The 23,131-nt window shown below is 53.8% G+C and overlaps 1 protein-coding gene across 4 annotated transcripts in view; it reads right to left on the bottom strand.

Annotated features, from left to right (window-relative positions):
* Nucleotides 1-878: 878 nt before the first annotated feature.
* Nucleotides 879-23,131, bottom strand: part of cnn3a (calponin 3, acidic a) — a 39,561-nt gene continuing 17,308 nt past the window's right edge. The window contains exons 1-7 of one of the 4 annotated variants that reach the window (XM_086191625.1): nt 20,407-20,647; nt 3,894-4,015; nt 3,679-3,745; nt 2,493-2,630; nt 2,300-2,416; nt 1,874-2,020; nt 879-1,787 (exon numbers count right to left, since the gene is read on the bottom strand). In XM_086191625.1, coding sequence (XP_086047751.1) covers nt 1,446-1,787; nt 1,874-2,020; nt 2,300-2,416; nt 2,493-2,630; nt 3,679-3,745; nt 3,894-4,015; nt 20,407-20,463 — 990 coding nt within the window. In that variant the 5' untranslated portion in view covers nt 20,464-20,647 and the 3' untranslated portion in view covers nt 879-1,445. Of the gene's footprint in view, nt 1,788-1,873; nt 2,021-2,299; nt 2,417-2,492; nt 2,631-3,678; nt 3,746-3,893; nt 4,016-8,785; nt 8,805-8,937; nt 9,098-20,406; nt 20,648-23,131 lie in introns of those variants that run through there. The other 3 variants (XM_086191624.1, XM_086191623.1, XM_086191622.1) reach the window with 3 other exon arrangements.

Below are 23,131 nucleotides of genomic sequence, written 5' to 3'. Positions count from 1 at the left end.
GAGTTCTGATACCGCAGCGATGCGGTCAGTGGTTGAGAGCACCTGGACGAGCTGCCGTCTCCTTCACACCTGCAGCGGTGAGCGTCAGAGGGGTTACAAGACACGAGCATGTGGTCCTCGGTCCAGTTTCCGTCCAGTCACTGGGTTGAGACGACAGCACTGCACACAGAAGTGAGCGGACGCCTGAAATCAACAGGCGCATGGTCACTGAGGTTGTGTTCCACCGTCTTTAGTCCTCCACGTGGTTTTGGATTCTCATGAATGTCTCTTCTGAAGTGACATTTCATCAGAAAGTATATTTTATTGATGACAACAAATGACAAACATGTTGAGGGGGTGGCGTGGCTCAGAGGTACAGCGGCCGTCAAGCAACCGGTTGCTGGTTCGATCCCCACTTCCCCCGGTGACCATGTCCAAGTGTCCTTGAGCAAGATACTGAACCCCTAACCGCTCCTGGTGGCCCTGCGATGGACTGGTGACCCGTCCAGGGTGAACCCCGCCTCTCACCCAATGTCAACTGGGATAGGCTCCACCCCCAGGACCCTTGACAAATAAGCAGAATAGAAATGGACGGACGGATGGATGGACATACATGATGATCATACCAGACAACCTGGAGAGTTTGTAAACAGACGTCTATGGTCAGTTTAGCGCTGTTAGCCGCCAGTATCCATTAGCTTCAAGCTAAACATACGTGGCTGGTTCTTCCTGCTTTCTTGAGTCACAAAGAAGTGAAAGGTTAAAAAAAACATGTTAGTGAGCTGATTACTCCTATTAGTGAGTACTTGTTAATATACTTTTGAGTGCAGTATCACTTAAACGCTGAAGAAATGCAGCACGACATGAATTTTGAGGTTTGTGTTAAAACAGGGTGCAGACGGCGTCCAGCATGGAGGAATGTAAAGGCTTTATTTAACAGTTCTGAAAGAAACCTAAAAGAGTCGGCTGGTTTACAATGAGTCACTGCAATAAATACAGACGGCCTCACGTATGAGAAGAGGTCAGAGTCTGCTGAAGTCTACGACACCTGCAGCTCACATTCTCATCCTTCACTCACTCATCAGTGACGACATGCAGAACAGTTGATGGGATGTCGGAGGTGAAGCTGCTGGGTGAAGAGAGGAGGAACGTCCAGGGCTACAGGAGGCAGGTCTGGTGTCAGTCCTTCATCAGAGCAGCAGCTCCACCTGAGGCTGCAGCCCTGCTCAACACAGGCCCTCAGAGGTTCAAAGTAGGTAATAAAAGAAGCTTAAAATGTTTTCCCTCCCTGGAATCTCTTTTCTAACGCTACGACAACTTTTTAGAGCCTGCAGCTCAATCACAGAGGTGCAGGAGGAATCATGCTGGCAGAGAAGAGGAAGACTATGAGGAAAGCAAAACCCTTGCTCTGTTGTGTAGTCAATAAAATACACTCGTTAATACTGCTCTGAAGGAGGAGGTCTCCGCTAATAGTCAATGCCCTGCTCGTTGTAATGGGAGCTGTAGTCGTCATGGTAACCTCCGTGGTACTCATCCTCCTGGAACTCCGCCTGATAGTCACTGTCGCTGATCTCAGATCCGTTGGTTCCGGTGCCCTGGCTGCCGTTGGTGTGTATGACCGGTTCTGTCGGGGGGGCACAGTACTTGGGGTCGTAGACCTGGCGGCCCAGACCGTACACACTCATCCCTCTCTGAGACGCCACCTTGTTGGTGCCCATCTGGAGTGAGATGGTGGAGTTGTCCACCGGCTGCAGCGCCACCTTTTGATCAAAGATGTCTCTGCGTGTCCCGGGAGCCGACATGCCCGCCTGCAGGGACCATCACAATACAAACGTCACCTCGTGATGACGTCGACGACGACCACACGCTAGCCTGACAGAGGGTTAGCACCCACCTGGCTGGCTCCTTTGTTGGTTCCCATCTGCAGGCTGATGGTGGTCTGGTCGTAGGGTTTGTCCGTCTGGGTCTTTGGGTCGTACAGGTGTCTCCTGGTTCCATACGCAGTCATCCCAGCCTGACTCGCGCACTTGTTGGTTCCCATCTGAGGACAAGAGACCAACAGCAGGATCTAATGACACACCAGCCTATTCTAGACAGCCGACACCTTTTCTTTCAAAGATGTAAACTCATGCCGACTGAAGTTCACAAACCTGAGGAGAATGAACGAATGTGCGCTACAAATCTGAAATACGCTTCAATTTGTGAGGAACTGAATCAGCACAAATCAGATCTATAATGACTGATGAGGAACCGCCCCCTGCATCAGACAAAAGAGGCTTCAAACACGGCAACCCTGGTGACACGCATGTCGACTGGTTACCTGCAGTCCAATGACACACTGGCCAGCCTTGATCTTCTCGTCATCAAAATGTCGCGCTTGTTTGTCGGCATATTTCACCCCGATGTCAATCTTGGTGTCCATTCCTTTGGTCTTTGCCTGGGAAAGAGGACACGCTGGTCAGAGTACTGATGGGACACCGACGCAGCGACAGAGATGAGGTCCGGTGTCTCACCATGCTGGCCAGCGCCAACAGCGTGGTCTGGACTTGAGTCATGTTCCCATTTTCAAACAGGTCGTTGGCCTCAAAGATGTCGTTGGGCTTCAGGCCGTAGACCAGGATGGCTTTGATGAAGTTCCCGAGGTTTTCCAGCTGCAGGGGAGAGGATATGTTACTGAGAAGCAGCCTGGCATGATGTGGCTGGTCTGGAGACAGCGCAGTCTTGTTGGGATCAACGTCCTGCAGCGTCTCTGTGCTGCTCAGAGTTGATGGGGATCAGGAGTCACGAGCAGCTAGCAAATATGCTGAGAGTGACACATGTTCTCATTGTTCACTCTGGTAGTGATGAAAGTGTTGGCTGGATTTTCTTTAGCAGCTCCAGAACACGGTCAGAATTCTGTTGAGGTCACGGTGCTCCGTGTGCCTCGGCAAGGGGGCTCCACAAGGTTCTGTTCTGGTCCCCAACTGTTTCTACATACCTTATCAACCTCAGACTGCATCATCCACCACTGCTTTCATCTGTACGCTGATGGCTGCCATCGATGCTTTACACCTGCACAGACTCACCTTCAGCATGTACTTGCTAACTACAACTCCTCCAAAATACAGATTAAACTGCAAGAAATAAATCAACAATCTGAGACGTAGCTGAATTTACTGGTGTCTACTTTAAGTCGCCCCCCTCTCTGGGGGTGAAGCTTCAAGGGGAGAGTCAGAGTTCAAGGGTGTGTACACGCGTGTGGGGTTGAGAGGCCTGACCTGGCCTCCAAAAGATGGCCGCTGACACAGGATCACTTTCTGAAGTGGAGGACTTTTCCCTTGCAGAATCCCATCAAGTAGGAATTAGTTTATCAAAAGGAGCCATCGGTTTCAGAACTTGAGTACAATAAGATGCAACATGGCGTCTAACAAGAATCAGCTGTCTTTTATGACAACTTCACTCATCTTAATAAACTAAAGGTGCTGCTAGAACAACCCTGACACGTCTCCTGACTTGTTAGAGGGTAGACAGAGATTTCCGTCACAAAGGAAGTTCAGATGGATTTGTTCCAAAGTGTAGAAGGAACAGCAAGCACCACGCGCCTCACTTGCTTCAGGAGCTCTCCTGAACATTGACAGAGACACAGATCTGCCGTTTCTCTCTCAGACCTGGAAGTGTTGAGTCCGAACCGGTGCTCCACTACTGGTCCACGGGTCTTACCTTGTGCCAGTTCAGCTGTGAGAGGTTGATCTTCTTTACTGAATTGGGCTGAAGCTTGTTGATCAGTCTGGGAGACATGAAAACAGAACGTCAGATATGGAGAAACTCAGAGTCGCAGAGACTTGAGACTTGTTGGTGGATTTCACCATGTCAGCATTGTCTGCTGAGTTCACACACTCCTGTGACGTCAGCTCGGCAAACACACACGCGCTTACTCGCAGAGGATGACTCCGTCTTTCAGGCCTCTCTGGAAGTTCTCCCCGATGGACATTCCTGTAACCTCCTCGATCCAGAAGCGGAGCTCCTCCTCCTTCTGCGTGTCGTATTTCTGAGCGATCTAGAAAACCACAAACAGCCCATTAAGACTGAAAATACTCCAACAATGACTTTCATCTGCAGGGAACTCAGAATGACAAGAACAGGAGTGTGGGCACCACCCAGAATCCTTTCAAACGACAGTGCGGACATTTCCAGGTTGTAAAATGCATGACGATGCAGCTGCAGACGCCACTGATGTGGGTTTGATGGTATACATGTTGCTCTTGATTCAACCCAAGTACGACAGGCTTTTATTTTGTAGTTACCTTCACATGCGCCAACAGCACGACAACAAACCCCTCATAGGAGTACGATCGTGCTTGGCAATAAAGCTTTTTCTGATTCGGATCAAAAGGCAGCAGGTGACAGAACCTTTGAGAACCTCCAGGGCAACGACCCAGTCGGGCAGCACACCACCACAGGCTGCAGCTCCGGTCGGATTGTGGCCGTGACGGATCCTGAGAGCGTGCTGCTCGCATCATCTTAGACGTCACCGTGTTTAGGGCCAAAAGAGTAGACTCATCTTTGACTTTTCTGTGTTGGGTTCAAGTGAATCAAAAAACGTGCCCTTATTCAGTGTGACTCCTCATTGATCACCGAGACATGACGGTTCCCTTTCATCAGACATCAGCTGGAGCACCCCCCCCACACACACACACACACACACAGCAGAAAATGAAAGCAACAAACCCAATGGGAGTGAGTGAGTGTGAGAACCGAAATGACAAAATGAATCCAGAAGAAAACCAGGCGATGAGAAGGAGACGAGGAACGGAACCAAGCGCACTGAACCCCGGCTGGGAGGGTCCATGTTCTGCGCTGTGACGTTCGTAGGACTCAAAGATGTCAAAGAGAACACACAGCAGCACATTTGACCTTCACCTTCATGAGAACAACAACTCTTTTGTTTCCAAATCTTAAGGTGAAGTCAATCAACTGCTTCTTGCCCTCCACGTTTCCTCATAACAAACTGAGAATGAGAGAAGAAGAAGAAGAAGAACGGATGCAGGGTTTGTCTGTGACTCCTCATCAGATCGAGCTGGAAACACACACACGCACGCAGACAAAGACACACACGCACGCAGACAAAGACACACACGCACGCAGACAAAGACACACACGCACGCAGACAAAGACACACACGGACGCAGACAAAGACACACACGCACGCAGACAAAGACACACACGCACGCAGACAAAGACACACACGCACGCAGACAAAGACACACACGCAGACAAAGACACACACGCAGACAAAGACACACACGCACGCAGACAAAGACACACACGCACGCAGACAAAGACACACACGCACGCAGACAAAGACACACACGCACGCAGACAAAGACACACACGCACGCAGACAAAGACACACACGCAGACACACACGCAGACAAAGACACACATGCAGACACGCACGCAGACAAAGACACACACGCACGCAGACAAAGACACACACGCAGACACGCACGCAGACAAAGACACACACGCAGACACACACGCAGACAAAGACACACATGCAGACACGCACGCAGACAAAGACATACACGCACGCAGACAAAGACACACACGCAGACACGCACGCAGACAAAGACACACACGCAGACAAAGACACACACGCAGACACGCACGCAGACAAAGACACACACGCAGACACACACGCAGACAAAGACACACATGCAGACACGCACGCAGACAAAGACATACACGCACGCAGACAAAGACACACACGCAGACACGCACGCAGACAAAGACACACACGCAGACAAAGACACACACGCACGCAGACAAAGACACACACGCACGCAGACAAAGACACACACGCAGACAAAGACACACACGCAGACAAAGACACACACGCACGCAGACAAAGACACACACGCAGACAAAGACACACATGCAGACACGCACGCAGACAAAGACACACACGCACGCAGACAAAGACACACACGCACGCAGACAAAGACACACACGCAGACACGCACGCAGACACGCACGCAGACAAAGACACACACGCAGACACGCACGCAGACAAAGACACACACGCACGCAGACAAAGACACACACGCAGACACGCACGCAGACAAAGACACACACGCAGACACGCACGCAGACAAAGACACACACGCAGACACGCACGCATACAAAGACACACACGCAGACACGCACGCATACAAAGACACACACGCAGACACGCACACGCAGACACGCACGCAGACAAAGACACACACGCAGACACGCACGCAGACAAAGACACACACGCAGACAAAGACACACACGCAGACACGCACGCAGACAAAGACACACACGCAGACAAAGACACACACGCAGACACGCACGCAGACAAAGACACACACGCAGACAAAGACACACACGCAGACAAAGACACACACGCAGACACGCACGCACACAAAGACACACACGCAGACACGCACGCAGACAAAGACACACACGCAGAGACGCACGCAGACACACACAGACAAACACACGCACGCAGACACACACGCAGACGCACGCAGACACACAAACACACGCACGCAGACACACGCACAGACACACAAACACACACAGACACTGACACACGCACAGACACACAAACACAGAGACACACACACAGACACAAACACACGCAGACACACACACAGACACACGCACACACACAGACACTGACACACGCACGCAGACACACACACGCAGAGACGCACGCAGACACAAACACGCACGCAGACACACGCACACAGACACAGACACACAAATGCAGAGACACACACACAGACACAAACAAACGCACACACGCAGACACACACACAGACACGCAGACACACAGACACTGACACACGCACGAAGACACACACACACACACGCACGCAGACACACACACACACACGCACGCAGACAAAGACAAAAACACATGCACGCAGACACACACACACACAAACACACACGCAGACACACGCGCGCACAAACACGCACAGACACTCGCACGCACAAACACACACACACACACACAGAAAGCGTGGATGTGTGGGAAAGGGCGTCCTCATGGTCTCTCTGGGTGTACATTGTGGTTTATACATCCGGCTCCTGGGGGTCGTGTGTGTAGTCAGCTGACAGAGGGACGGGATGCTATGACCCCCCCGACCACATGACATAACTTAGCCCCTCCCCCCCATCGCCACTGCAGATGGTCGGACCTCCCACCCATGAACCAAATACTCTCCGTATTTTAAAAGTTAAGTCCTTCCTTGTTTTCAGCCCAGTTACACGCCCACACAATCACATCATAACCCCCCCCCCCCATACGGAACATGACAACCAACACGGACGCTTGTTTCTTTGGATGTGATGTCACGCAGCCTGACTGCTGTCGTCTTTGTAACGTGACATCATAACCCTCATCTAACACACACCTTAGTCCTAATCAGCCAACGTGAAACAAACACTGCGTTTCCCAGTAACCGCAGCTGCAACTCCCGACCCGTGATTCCCTCACTCACGCCACACGCGTGATCGCTCAACGTCAACGAGGGTCAGCTGCACCTGAAGGCTCATTTTCAGAGCAGCTTGATGACGGACAGAACCAAACGGCCAATAAGAGTCCACCTGGATTTACACATTCAACAAGTCAGAGGAAAAGTGGCAGCCACCCTGCAGAGACTCAACCAACCCCAGCGACCGGACTGCGCTGGGGGGCGTCAGCACTTCTCACTGGCCTCCAGCCTTCACACATGGTCCGGACCTGCCGCCGGGATGGGGGGGCGAGTCCACCTCCACCATCAGACTTACCATTCTGGTCCACTTTTCTACAAACCTCACACACTCAGCAGCATGACACTACGATGGCTTGTTATTTCCTACCAAGGGTTCACAAAGTGAGGCCCGTGGACCCCAGAGGGGTTCGGGATGGTCGTGATCATCAGAACAGTGAGGAAGTCTTTCAGTGTGCGGCTGCTCTGCTTTCATTCTAAACAAGCATTCTTCATTTTCTTGCATCTCTCAACTATTCACACAGGTCACCGCTGGCCCGCCTCCAGATGATGAGTGTCAGCCCAAGTCCCGCCCACACGACTCTTATTGATTCCTAAACAACGAACTGGATTTGCAAAGTTTTCATTTTTATGAAAAAACATGACACCACAGTTATTTAAGCTGCCAGTGTCAATAGACTTTCAAACTAAAGGGGTGTCAGGCGGCGTATTCTTGGTCATCTCCAACAGCACGTCACTAGGACAAAACACGGCTCGTCACGTCGTTGCCGTGGTCGTTCTACACAGGAACCTTCAGTCCTATCAGACCCGACCCGCCTCAGTTCTTCTCAAGAGCCAAAGAGGATGTTGTGGTCCAAACTGTGAGTCAGTGGAAGGTTCCAGTAAAGGTTCCGTGGTCTCTGGTTGTAATATCGGGGTTGAAAACCGTGTCATTTAGGAATGAAGCCAGTTTGAAGACAGAGAGGTCCTCAGTGGTGATTAGAGGGGAGATTGTTCTCCTCACTTCTCCCAGCTGTTCTTTTCACAGAGGCTGCCAAGACAAAAATGAAGCACTGGAAAAAGAGCTGTAACTCTCGAGATGGAACCATTAAACAAAGCTTCAGAGGGGAAAAATCTGGAGGGGGCACAGTTCAGGCTTGCTAGAGGTGAAAACCAGACACACACACACGCACGCACACGCACACACACACGCCCGGCCCTTTTCAGCTCTGCAGCCAAACGCATTTCCTGGTGACGGTCCGAAGTGCACACATTTGGAAAATAGTTTGAGGGAAGCCAGCCGAGTCTGATCTGAATCTGACCTGCTCCGTCAGTCTCACCGCGCTGACGGTGACGGTCTGAGCGTGACAGCACGTACTCCAACCACGGCGGTTCATCATCAGCGAACACGTGACCGAGACCTGGACTGAGGCTCGGTAAACAAGCCAGCGTGAGTTCATTAATAAATAACCACCTCAGAGCTCGGCTGGACGCTGGGGAGACGTTCTAGAGATGAGAGCTCAACAGTTGTCATCAGTTCATCTGGTTGGTGGTGGCCATGAAAAACCACCAGGCCACACCACAGCAGGACAGCTTGATCTGGAGCCACCACCCTGAGTTCCTGGGTGAACTATAGCGAGCGCAGAGGGGCGCACCACCAATACACTCCTGTAGGGGAGGGACTCCTGCCCCCTCCTCCCCATTGATACGTTCCTGTAGGGGAGGGACTCCTGCCCCCTCCTCCCCATTGATACGTTCCTGTAGGGGAGGGACTCCTGCCCCCTCCTCCCCATCGATACAGGGAGGGACTCCTGCCTCCTCCTCCCCATTGATACGTTCCTGTAGGGGAGGGACTCCTGCCTCCTCCTCCCCATTGATACGTTCCTGTAGGGGAGGGACTCCTGCCTCCTCCTCCCCATTGATACAGGGAGGGACTCCTGCCCCCTCCCCCCCATCGATACGTTCCTGTAGGGGAGGGACTCCTGCCCCCTCCTCCCCATTGATACGTTCCTGTAGGGGAGGGACTCCTGCCTCCTCCTCCCCATCGATACAGGGAGGGACTCCTGCCCCCTCCTCCCCATTGATACGTTCCTGTACGGGAGGGACTCCTGCCTCCTCCTCCCCATCGATACAGGGAGGGACTCCTGCCCCCTCCTCCCCATTGATACGCTCCTGTAGGGGAGGGACTCCTGACCCCCTCCTCCCCATTGATACGTTCCTGTAGGGGAGGGACTCCTGCCCCCTCCTCCCCATTGATACGTTCCTGTAGGGGAGGGACTCCTGCCTCCTCCTCCCCATCGATACAGGGAGGGACTCCTGCCCCCTCCTCCCCATTGATACGCTCCTGTACGGGAGGGACTCCTGCCTCCTCCTCCCCATTGATACAGGGAGGGACTCCTGCCCCCTCCTCCCCATTGATACGTTCCTGTAGGGGAGGGACTCCTGCCCCCTCCTCCCCATTGATACGTTCCTGTAGGGGAGGGACTCCTGCCCCCTCCTCCCCATTGATACGTTCCTGTAGGGGAGGGACTCCTGCCCCCTCCTCCCCATCGATACAGGGAGGGACTCCTGCCTCCTCCTCCCCATTGATACGTTCCTGTACGGGAGGGACTCCTGCCTCCTCCTCCCCATTGATACGTTCCTGTAGGGGAGGGACTCCTGCCTCCTCCTCCCCATTGATACGTTCCTGTAGGGGAGGGACTCCTGCCTCCTCCTCCCCATTGATACAGGGAGGGACTCCTGCCCCCTCCCCCCCATCGATACGTTCCTGTAGGGGAGGGACTCCTGCCCCCTCCTCCCCATTGATACGTTCCTGTAGGGGAGGGACTCCTGCCTCCTCCTCCCCATCGATACAGGGAGGGACTCCTGCCCCCTCCTCCCCATTGATACGTTCCTGTACGGGAGGGACTCCTGCCTCCTCCTCCCCATCGATACAGGGAGGGACTCCTGCCCCCTCCTCCCCATTGATACGCTCCTGTAGGGGAGGGACTCCTGACCCCCTCCTCCCCATTGATACGTTCCTGTAGGGGAGGGACTCCTGCCCCCTCCTCCCCATTGATACGTTCCTGTAGGGGAGGGACTCCTGCCTCCTCCTCCCCATCGATACAGGGAGGGACTCCTGCCCCCTCCTCCCCATTGATACGCTCCTGTAGGGGAGGGACTCCTGACCCCCTCCTCCCCATTGATACGTTCCTGTAGGGGAGGGACTCCTGCCCCCTCCTCCCCATTGATACGTTCCTGTAGGGGAGGGACTCCTGCCTCCTCCTCCCCATTGATACGCTCCTGTAGGGGAGGGACTCCTGACCCCCTCCTCCCCATTGATACGTTCCTGTAGGGGAGGGACTCCTGCCCCCTCCTCCCCATTGATACGTTCCTGTAGGGGAGGGACTCCTGCCCCCTCCTCCCCATTGATACGTTCCTGTACGGGAGGGACTCCTGCCTCCTCCTCCCCATCGATACAGGGAGGGACTCCTGCCCCCTCCTCCCCATTGATACGCTCCTGTAGGGGAGGGACTCCTGACCCCCTCCTCCCCATTGATACGTTCCTGTAGGGGAGGGACTCCTGCCCCCTCCTCCCCATTGATACGTTCCTGTAGGGGAGGGACTCCTGCCTCCTCCTCCCCATCGATACAGGGAGGGACTCCTGCCCCCTCCTCCCCATTGATACGCTCCTGTACGGGAGGGACTCCTGCCTCCTCCTCCCCATTGATACAGGGAGGGACTCCTGCCCCCTCCTCCCCATTGATACGTTCCTGTAGGGGAGGGACTCCTGCCCCCTCCTCCCCATTGATACGTTCCTGTAGGGGAGGGACTCCTGCCCCCTCCTCCCCATTGATACGTTCCTGTAGGGGAGGGACTCCTGCCTCCTCCTCCCCATCGATACAGGGAGGGACTCCTGCCCCCTCCTCCCCATTGATACGTTCCTGTACGGGAGGGACTCCTGCCTCCTCCTCCCCATCGATACAGGGAGGGACTCCTGCCCCCTCCTCCCCATTGATACGCTCCTGTAGGGGAGGGACTCCTGACCCCCTCTCACCTGCTGCACATTGAGGTACATGCAGTACACACCCCCACCTGACGGATGCAGTCACACAGATTCCACTACAGTAAAATGGGGCTTCACCAGTACCATAAAAGCACCGGCTGACATCATGACAGTGACTTGGTTGATTGTGCAGCATTCATTCAAACGAGTACAACAAATGGAGCTGACACCAGGACGAGGATTTGTAGTTTCAGGTGATTATCAACTGATGAACTGCAGTGACTACTCTATGTTCAGGTCACTCACACACACACAGGTTGTGACTGGGTCTCAGTAAAAATAACATTCTCAGTTTCCTGTTCATTAATTCTTGGAGTTTACTACACATATCGACTGTTGTACGATGCAGGAGAACATTTGTGTTGTTTGTGTTGTTTGTGTGTACGCATGTGAGGCATCATTGTGCATGAGCCCTGCCGATTAAATCAACCTCATGATTACTGGACTGTACTAACTCCTCCGACTCAGCAGTGCTGGAGGAGCTAAGTAATCCGGTAGGTCGCTCTAACTTTCCCAGTGATCCGGTGGGTAGCTCTAACCTTCCCAGTGATCCGGTGGGTCGCTCCAACCTTCCCAGTGATCCGGTGGGTCGCTCCAACCTTCCCAGTGATCCGGTGGGTCGCTCCAACCTTCCCAGTGATCCGGTGGGTCGCTCTAACCTTCCCAGTGATCCGGTGGGTCGCTCTAACCTTCCCAGTGATCCGGTGGGTCGCTCTAACTTTCCCAGTGATCCGGTGGGTCGCTCTAACCTTCCCAGTGATCCGGTGGGTCGCTCTAACCTTCCCAGTGATCCGGTGGGTCGCTCTAACCTTCCCAGTGATCCGGTGGGTCGCTCTAACCTTCCCAGTGATCCGGTAGGTCACTGTAACATTCCCAGTGATCTGGTAGGTAGCTCTAAAATTCCCAGTGATCCAAAATGTATCCCTGACATTCCCAGTAATCTGTTCATCGGGAATCACTGATATTATTAATGTGTTCCTGGCAGATGTGTCCGCAGCAGCCGCCATGTCATAACTCTGAGCTCTTGGTTAATTTCATGGTTGCACATCAAAGTACAGTACGTAACACAAGATGGCCTCTGGTGGGTGCTGTGACAACGCCCAGCACCCACCATGGCGCTTCCACCACACAACTGAATGACAGATGCAGCTGGAGATCTCCAAATGCAGACATTTATAGACCAAACACGTCTGCAGGACACTTGTCTCCTCATCTTCTCCTCATCTGCCCCGCTGAGGATCTGTCTGTCACTGAGAGGGACAGGGTCCCCATAGGGACCAGGCCTCCAGAAGTATGTGCAAGTAAACCGTACGGACCAATCAGCCACTCCGTGGAGCGTCACAGCGCAGGGCCACGGCTGTCCGATCTGCCTGCCCGTATTGTTACGGTCGCCCTGCTGTTTATGTCCCACCTCTGTGCAGCTGCCGGCTCACCACCAGCGTTGGGGACACCTGACATGGCTGTGTTGCGGCAGCAGCTGGACACCATGGTGAATTTACCAGAGGTAACACGGGGCACTTCAGGCATGTCCCAGACGCAGCTTGACGCTCTGCAGGAATACACAGTGGAGCTGAAGGAGGGACGGCGCAGCCAGACGGGAAGTCCCCGTACGAGAGGCTGAGCCGTGAATCCAGTCAGGTTTCAAACACCAGACTCCTGAACAAACTCCTGATGGCAAAAACCGAAAGAAAGGACAGAATGACCTTGAAGACAAAACCACACCAGCAGAATCTGAGCGTGTTGGGGACGACTGCAATCCACACATGATCACATGTCATTAGCATGTTGATGCTGTCAGGGCATGTAAACCATATTGGTTAGCTTGTTGATTTTTCCTCATGATCCTTTTCTCAGTAAGAACACGCAATTTCATACTTTTACATTAACACAACCTAAAATGTCTTCATGTGCTTCTAAACAAACAGGCAGACAACCCCAGGTTGTATTTATTATTAGTACACACAACAGGAACAACAGGCCCTGTTTGATGACATCACACTGCTCTCATGCCCAGCCAGCCTGAGACACGGCGTTCATCCTGCCAGTGCAGCAGAAGAGGTGAAGGGTGGTGAGGAAGATCAGGTGACCCCCCCCCCACCACCACTACAGCAGCTCAATCACTGGTTCATCATAGGAGAGCAGATTCTACTCACTAGACCTCCTTCTTGTTGTTCCCATCCTTCTCCGGCACAAAGGAATGCATCTCTGCAACTAATTAATTCAGTGGAGTCATAGGATGGTCGGCTAAACGCAGAGACTTATTTTAAGAGTCATGAGAGCATTCTCTTCTCCTCCTACCAGTCCCAGCTCAGCAGAGACGAACATATTAGGATAACTTCAGCCCCATAGTCACGTGACACAAATACAACACCCCAGACAGGGCCACTTCCTGTCACCATGACGACCACAGACTTGACATCAGAGCTGTGATGAGTAAATCATCAGGAAATTGTCATGTAGTGAGGTGTTCTTGAGTGGAGTGTGGTGTTGTGTTGAGTGTGGTGTTGTGTTGAGTGTAGTGTTGTGTTGAGTGTGGTGTTGTGTTGAGTGTAGTGCTGTGTTGAGTGTAGTGTTGTGTTGAGTGTAGTGTTGTGTTGAGTGTGGTGTTGTGTTGAGTGTAGTGTTGTGTTGAGTGTGGTGTTGTGTTGAGTGTAGTGTTGTGTTGAGTGTAGTGTTGTGTTGAGTGTGGTGTTGTGTTGAGTGTAGTGTTGTGTTGAGTGTAGTGTTGTGTTGAGTGTGGTGTTGTGTTGAGTGTAGTGTTGTGTTGAGTGTAGTGTTGTGTTGAGTGTGGTGTTGTGTTGAGTGCGGTGTTGTGTTGAGTGCGGTGTTGTGTTGAGTGCGGTGTTGTGTTGAGTGTAGTGTTGTGTTGAGTGTGGTGTTGTGTTGAGTGCGGTGTTGTGTTGAGTGCGGTGTTGTGTTGAGTGTGGTGTTGTGTTGAGTGCGGTGTTGTGTTGAGTGTGGTGTTGTGTTGAGTGCGGTGTTGTGTTGAGTGCGGTGTTGTGTGGAGTATTGTGGTGTTGTTGAGTATTGTGGTGTTGTTGAGTGGAGTGCGGTGTTGTGTGGAGTAGTGTGGTGTTGTGTTGAGTGCGGTGTTGTGTTGAGTATTGTGGTGTTGTGTTGAGTGCGGTGTTGTGTTGAGTATTGTGGTGTTGTGTTGAGTGCGGTGTTGTTGAGTATTGTGGTGTTGTTGAGTCTTATGGTGTTGTTGAGTATTGTGGTGTTGTTTTGAGTGTGGTGTTGTGTTGAGTATTGTGGTGTTGTTGAGTATTGTGGTGTTGTTGAGTGGAGTGCGGTGTTGTGTGGAGTAGTGTGGTGTTGTGTGGAGTGCGGTGTTGTGTGGAGTGCGGTGTTGTTGAGTATTGTGGTGTTGTTTTGAGTGTGGTGTTGTGTTGAGTATTGTGGTGTTGTTGAGTGGAGTGTGGTGTTGTGTTGAGTGCGGAGTTGTGTTGAGTATTGTGGTGTTGTGTGGAGTGTGGTGTTGTTGACTATTGTGGTGTTGTTGTGTTGAGTGTGGTGTTGTTGAGTGTGGTGTTGAGTTTTGTGGTGTTGTGTGGAGTGCGGTGTTGTTGAGTATTGTGGTGTTGTTGAGTTTTGTGGTGTTGTGTGGAGTGCGGTGTTGTGTGGAGTGTGGTGTTGTTGAGTATTGTGGTGTTGTGCTGAGTGTGGTGTTGTTTAACTCCATCTACCAAACACAACAGGCCACACGAGTGTCGCGACGCTTGCAGCTGCCAATATTTAATATAATCAGTTAACAACTTGAATGACCACATTGGTCACGTGACAACACACACGTGATGCTGCTGACGGATCACCACATGCACGTCTCCAGCATGTTCATTTGTAAGACACACTTTTCTGATACATGTGGTCGAGACCAGACGTGGATGGGAAGGAACCCAGAACACAAGCAGAACCAGGACTCGCTGTCACTTCAGTCCCAGTACACAGCTCAGACACAAGTCGCTCATCGTCCAACAACAGACGCGACGCACAAGGAAAGTTCAACTTCCACAGAAACAGTTCAGCTGTTCTCTCGGAAACGTGCCTGACGGACATGGCGCCGAGCACAGCTGGTCTGGAGCCACATCCCAGCCAACAAGGTAACTTCAGAACTGGAGCTGTGAGGATCACTGAAGTACCTCATGTAGTCAAAATGTTCCAGTCCTGAATACGCATTGACGGCGTGTGTGTGTCCGAGTGAAGAGGGCGGGGCTGCGCAGCCACATGTAGGACAGCCCGTCTGAGACCGGGTCAGAGCGTGAAGACAGACAAGATGGAGGGGAAACCACAACAAGGAGAGGAGATAGAGGACAGAGAGGAGCAGGAGCCACCTCCCTGCAACAGGCCTGTTAACGTCTCGGTGGGAGGAAGACGGGATCAAACAGGAGTGTGTGAGCCTCCGCCAGCTCTGCACACACACCCAGTGTTTGCTCACCGCTGGAGCAACTCTGGGGGGTTGAGGGCCTCCCTCTCCTCTGAGCAGGGTTCCTGGAGTAGATGCCCCTCCTGCTCCAGCATGAGGCATCAGGGCTCCTGGTCGGAGCTTCACCCACCAGCCGGCCGATCCCAGCTGAGGCGCTGAGCGGAGCAGGAACAAGCACCAGTGGGATTTACAGCAGGAGCACAATCTCCAAAGCTGCTACAGTTCTGTGGTAGCTGATGCAATACCAGGATCAGAGTACACCGACTGGGCCAGTTTCCACACAAGTAGGTGACCAACACGTTTCCGCCATGGCTCCCACTATCACGTCCTCACTGTGAGAAGGCCTCTGTGTTCCAACCAGTGGGACCTGATCCAGGACCAGCACAGCAGCTGTGTGGCCTCTTTTCTTCCAATGCCACAATTCTTGTGGTACGCAGGTGACATGTTGTCTGGCATGGACCAAGACCAAGAGCTCTATGACGTACAGACGGACACATCAGAATGAGGAGGGAGGGGGAGGAGTCTGGTGCCGCCAGGTGGGGCTACGACACAGAGGAAGGTCAGCGAGGCAGCAGACGCCTCAGCAGCCCAGCGATAGCACGTTAGCCCTGGATGTGATCTGCTCAACAATCACTCTGTTCAGAACAGAGCCCCACCAGCATCGTCCACAACGCTTCAGTTACCACGACGACTGAAACTACCTCGACCCTGGTCCCCATGACACGCGTGAGGAGTCTTCCAAGCGCAGGCACTGTCACTACTTCATCATGAAGTTATTATATCGTCATGAAATGGCCTCACGATATCAACCAGAGCAACTGGCTAAATGTGTTACGGTGACGGTCAACAGCAGGCGTCGTCATGACTACGGATGACCAGGTTCAACATGTATGACCGTAGTAGAGGAGGGGAACTGGAGGGAGCCGTAACGCAGCTCCACCAGGTCTCTGCCAGCACTGGAACGGCGACGTAGCTCAGATAAGAGCGTTGGTGAAAGATGGCGGCTGAGCTTCAAGTTGTGACACGAGGGGGGAACATGAACGACAGAATGACGTTCGCGGGGGTTTCAGTTCAACCTGGAGGAACAATAACCAAGAAGCATCTGCTGACAATCAGGAATGTAGACGCGCCGGACACTCGGAGGGGAGAGAGGATGAGATCCAGGAAGAGAGCGACGATGAGACCTGGTGACACCATTCAGAGACCAGATCACCAGCACTCGTTACCTTACACTCATTTACAACTGCAGGGAATCAGGATCCAGTTCCTGGTACCAGTGTGAACACACTCACACACACACACACGATGATTGACAGGTCACACTGAGCGAGTTGTCGTCTCATCAGGACGTACAATTAGCGTTAGGTCCGGTTTTACAGGCTCAGCGATGGTAGTGATGTCATCGAACCAACTTCCTCCAGCTGTTCTACCTTTCACCTGACCAGCCATTCTTGCTGATTAATAATCCGAACTCACCTTGTTTGCCTTGTACTGAAGCGCCAATGGTACAACACTGTCACAATATCAATAAAGTACAAATACTCTGATATTTGATTATGTTCATATAATCAAGACCTCGCAGGACCAGGACCAGGACCAGGACCAAGACCGGGACCAACACCAGGACCTATTCGCCGATGGGATAACCACGAACACAAGGGCACTTTAGCGATGAATAACTAAACACACAGAGATGGCGTGAGGAGATCCTAACGCCCGTTGCCGCAATGACCGGACCTGAACTCCTGCGTGCTGCCGGCTGACATCATCACCAGGCAAGTCGGCATGACGGAGGCTCTGGGCCAACATGGAGGACACTGGGCTCCAGCAGCATGAGGAGGAGGAGACGAAGGCTCCCCAGGACAATCAGCCACACGATCATTGTGAGGAAGATGTGTGTAACAGAGCTAGGACTCAAGTGCTTCTACATGCTGCCCCCCCAGCGACAGGTCCATGTCTTGGACTGGGGTGCTGCCGTGCTGACGCCGGTCTGGATTTACGGACATTCTGGCAGGTGAGACGGTGTCGCTGGGTCAACTCTCCTCCCAACTGCTGAGGAATGAGAGCTCGGCTCAGCTGGAGGACACCGACCTCACAGCGAGGATGTAAACGCTGGCATCACGGCCGCCACGTCACAGCAGATCTCACCGCTCAGAGGAAGTGACAAAAAGCCTCCACGTGAACCCCAAGTACACTCGCTCGCTCAAAGGTGTCACGCTTTCCCCTCACACGGGACTACGGTGAACGATGAGTGAAGCAGGAAGTGTGTCGAGGCTGGAAAAACACAAATGTGAGGAGCCTGGGGCCTGGTGGAGGGGGCCTGGGGGAGGGGGCCTGGGGGAGGGGTCTTCATCAAGGGGCGGTACTGAAGAATGTCAGGCATGTGATGTGTGCAACTCGGACAATAACACGGACGAGTGATCACATCTTATACAGGGAGGTGAGATGGGCCCCCGCCTGCCTGTCCTGCTGCTCCCTCCCTCAGTCAGTGCCCTCTGCTGCCCCCCCCCCATCCCTACTGCCCCTCTCACGCCAACCAGTGGGGCCACCAGCTGCCCACCCAGAGTCTGGCTGGGCTCCAGGCTGCTTCCCGTCGCTCACCATTGTCACCAAGAGCTGCTCATGAGAGAATGTTGGGTCTGGGTAAATACTGGATCTGCTCCACGTGATCGACTGTTCTGCAAGATCTAGTGCTCCACAGGATCTCCTGTTAGTCAGGACCAACTGTTCCTAAGGATCTTCTGCTCCACGGGATCTATTGAGCCTTTCTGACTTCAGTCGTCATGGCACCAACCCAGACACCCAGCACAGGAAGGCATCAGGCTCAGGACCGTCTGATACCCTTCACAGACGCAAGACACAGGACAAGAAGGTCGGAGGTCAAACTCCAGTGCATCCAGATTCTCAGGCAGCGAGGCGCGTCAGAGACCATAGAAGGGTCAAGAATAGAGCTCAGAGACCTTTCTCTCTCTCTGCGTCTCTGTCTGTCAGTCTCTCTGCGTCTCTGTCTGTCAGTCTCTCTGCGTCTCTCTCTCTCTCTGTCTGTCAGTCTCTCTGCGTCTCTGTCTGTCAGTCTCTGCCTGTCAGTCTCTGCGTCTCTGTCTGTCTCTCTGCGTCTCTCTCTGTCTCTGTCTGTCAGTCTCTCTGCGTCTCTCTCTCTGCGTCTCTGTCTCTCTGTCTGTCAGTCTCTCTGCGTCTCTGTCTGTCAGTCTCTCTGCGTCTCTGTCTGTCAGTCTCTCTGTGTCTCTGTCTGTCTGTGTCTCTGGGCTGCTTCATCGTGACCTGCTGGTGAAACCCAGAACTCAACTGGAGCCACAGAGACAAACACACCAGCACCACACTGGTGACTTATTACTACAAACAGAAACTCGAGGTGGGAGGCTGGACTGACTCTTACACACACACACACACACACACACACACACACACGCAGGCTCTTTAGCTGCTTCATCATTGGTTCAACTTGTGAACTGGCCTACAGTGGCGACTACACTTCTACTCCTCCACTGGTGTCCCTGTTGCTGGTGTCCTGAGACGAATCCGGCACGTCTGGTGCTTCTGCTGCTCAGCCTGTTTACGGTGTTCCGTCATTATGTTTTGGTGGGTCTCATACCCCCCCACCCCCCATCCAGTGGAGAGCTGGTGCCAGCCTGGGAGCAGTTTTTTTCCACCAGGGGCCAGTTCTTTGTCTGTGGAAGCAGGAAGAACTGTTTCCAACTCAGGCTCTGCTCCCAACTGGCCCCAGAGCTGCCTCGAGGGACAATGAGTTACCATGGTAACCAGTTAGAAATCTTCAAGCGGTGTTACTCGTTGCTGGAAGACAGACCCAGGTTGTGTGGTCATGTGACCCAACAGGGAGCAACCAGGTGTAGCAGGAGTCATCAGGATCCTGGCCCTGAGAAGGAGGCTCTGGTGCCAGAGGATCTGCTGGTGGGGACAGACTAGTAGTGAAACTGTGAATGAGCCGCTCCTGGTGACGTCATCATCACACTCCTACCGTCAGCATTCGCCCTCAGAGCCCAGAATTGAAGATGAGCTCCAGCACTGCTGCAGGCCTGAGTGAGGACCAACACCAGGCAGGCGCCCAGGGGCCCGACCCTCCCTTTACACACACACGCGCGCGCACATAAGCACACACTCACACGCGCGGGCACGTACACACACGCGCGCGCACAGACTGCTCCTCGAATCGACCACCGACAGAGGAGCAGGAGCTCATCAGACCCGGGCTCCTCCGGGCTCCGCGGCCCCTGAACAAAGGACGCGCCTCCTCCGGGAGCCTCCAGCTCTCCGCCGCAACTCGCTCGTCCTTCTTCACCGCGCGGGAGCACCAACTCTTGCCCCCGGCCCCGGCCCCGGCCCCGGCCCCGGCCCCGGCCCCGGCCCCGGCCCCCGGTCTAGACACTTTCGTTAACTTCCACCAAGTTCGCACGAGGTGCCAGGTTTAGCGGCGCGAGCTGCAACCGAGGACTTACTTTGCTGCGGACCTCGGCCGACAGTCCGTAGGCTGGTCCTTTATTAAAATGAGCCATTTCCTCTGGTTGGTGCGTGAAGATCCGCAGCTTGCGGGGCGCGAGGTCACTGATGGGAGGGGGGGCTTCTTCAGGCCCGCAAACACCCGGGACAGAGAGATGGACGATCCGCGACGCTCCTCGCTGAGAGTACGGACACTTCTCCCGGGGACAAACTCACTTCGTAAAAAGAAAGTGGTCAGATGATTGACGTGGCCGGGGGAGCCAATCGGAGCAGCTGGAGCGCGTGAGGTCCCGCCCCTGGCTGCTCGTCTGTTCTGCAGGCAGCAGCGCTCCTGATGATCCCGATGTGGAGGAGGGGGGCGTTGGGGGGGGGGGGGGCCGGGGGGCGTGGGGGGGGGGGCCGTAGGCTTCCAGCAGCAGGTCGATGAAACACAAAGAATCACTCAGAAACTACAAATCCCAGTCAATGGACCGATTCAACACTTCCATGGCCTCTCAAGCAGATTTCTGGCGTCATCCTGACGTCATCATACACGTCTGGGAATGTTTTTCCAGCAGGGCACGCGCGCCTGGTCTCTTACTTCACTCAGGTCTTGAGGGGCGCCATCTCAGGTCTGACCGGATGTTGATGATCCGCTCTGTGACGCGGTGCAGTTGTGTTTCCATCAGCTGGTTCCGAGCAAATGAAACACACCACACTGCCAGAAGATGGCGGCGCAGGCAACAGGAGCCACGACGTCATAACCACAGTGGAAGAGGAGCAGGCGCGAGGTCTGGAGGAATGAGCCACGTCTCATGAACGTCAGCAGATGCGAAAGGCAGCTGGTCGGTCGCGGCCGGCCACACCCAGCTGATCCAAAGAGAGGGGAGCACCTTGACTCCTCCCCCATTAACGTTTCCGTCGCAGGACCGCAAAATGCGGCCAACAACGCTGACGCAAAACACGACCGCCACCTAGTGGCCGTAGTAGTTATGACCACAGGAAAGCAGGAGGTCACACGACATCAATTAATTGATAGAAAAGTCATGGATGGAGGTGAAGGCGTGGTGGCTCGGGAGACTCACGCTGGACAAATAGACCCCGGACACCATTTTGCTCGGTGTTGATGGCAAATTTATCGGACGCCGCTATATTTTCAGCGGTGGTTGCCAAGTCGTTGTTTAAGGACTGCTTTGGGGGCCTAACCCCAACCAGACCTTCACCACGCCGCTGTCCAAGCCACCGTGACATCTGCATACCCCCACAAGAAAGTGGACTTGCTGTTCCTCGCTCTGGCACGGCCCTGCTACGGCCTGGTGGCCTGGTTTGGAGTCACAGGTCAGCCAGCTGGGGTCGGCGCATGGCGGCCTGAGGTAAAAGGTCAACATATGAACACACTCATGCGGTCCAGGACTGGGCCGGCCTCTCACTCAGTACCCGAGTCACAGGCGCAGCCTCTCTCTGAGTCGGGTCTCAGACGCGCCTGCTCTTGACCCTGTTGGAGGGATTCTGGACCTGCTTCACCCGGGTCCCTCCTGCGTTCTGCTTCCTAAAATAGCAGCAACTGTGACTCCTTCTCTTCCTTCGTCCTCCTCCTCTTCCTCTTTGCTCTGGCGATCTTCTCTGAGCCCCCCTCCAGGGCCCCGTCCAGGAACAGGAAACGCAGCACAAAGAAAGAAAAACACAATGTATCACAATGACACCAGAGCCGAGGCGTTTCCTCGCACGGCTCGACGGGTCAGCAGCCCGGCTGCTCAGGGCGGAGTCTGCTCCTCGCCGTGGGGAGCAGCCGGCCCAGGCCTGATGGAGACCTCGGCAGCTTCTCCTGACACGCTGGACCAGGAGCCGCTCTCAAACCAGCCGCAGAAGGTTCTGATCCAGAAGTGACACGTCCTTCAAGGTCATTTTGACGAATCACAATTGCAGCTCAAGTCTGTTCAGCTCACTCGTAGGATCCTTGAGGCTGCGTCGTTCGGACTGAAGCGGCCGATCAGCTGACCTGGAGGTGCCACGCCGTAAAGAAGACGTCTCAAACTCACGTCACCGCTGCTTCGGCTTCAACGACAGATCAAGTCGTGAACTCCTCTGACAGAAGCAGACGGAGCATCAATCTCCTTTCTGCCTGGTCAAAACGTTCTGGCAGACATCTTGAATACGACTTCCTGTCTCGGTGAATCGGCGTGTAGATACCTGGGACTGGGGGGCGGGGCTCACCAGCTCGCAGGAGTGTGATGAAGCAAATACAAGCCTGCGCTAAAAGCGTCCTTCTCTAGGGAGGTCTGACATCCTCTTGGCGCGTGGGTGAGTTTGTCCTGCAGCACCGTCACGCCACAGCAGGTGCATGACATGGTTTCAGCGTAGGACGGCTTCCAGCTGCTTGTCTGCATCTGATTTTGAAACAACATCAAAAAATAAAACCAAAATTTGAGCCGCCGTAAACAAACAATATTTCACCAAAAGATTTCCAAGTAAACAAACATGCAAAGAGGTGTGAAGAGGAAAGGGGAGGAGCATCCATGAACTCCCAGTCAGCTTCAGTCCCGCATCAACAAACCCTGCACCACCCAACACTGTTCGCTGAAGCCCGGCGCTCCCGGCCAGGACGCCATGTTTGTAGTCTCACTGTCCGCTGAAGCCCAGCGAGTGAGTGAGTGAGGGAGAGTGAGTGAGTGAGTGAGTGAGGGTGAGGGAGTGAGTGAGTGAGGGTGAGTCTGTTAGGGCGAGTGAGTGAGGGTGAGTGAGTGA

Source organism: Aulostomus chinensis, chromosome 21 (genome assembly GCF_037954235.1).
Source record: "Aulostomus chinensis isolate RoL2024-O1b breed Wild chromosome 21, RoL_Achi_v1.0, whole genome shotgun sequence".
Lineage (NCBI taxonomy): Eukaryota > Metazoa > Chordata > Actinopteri > Syngnathiformes > Aulostomidae > Aulostomus > Aulostomus chinensis.
This window is presented reverse-complemented; position numbering and strand designations above follow the sequence as displayed.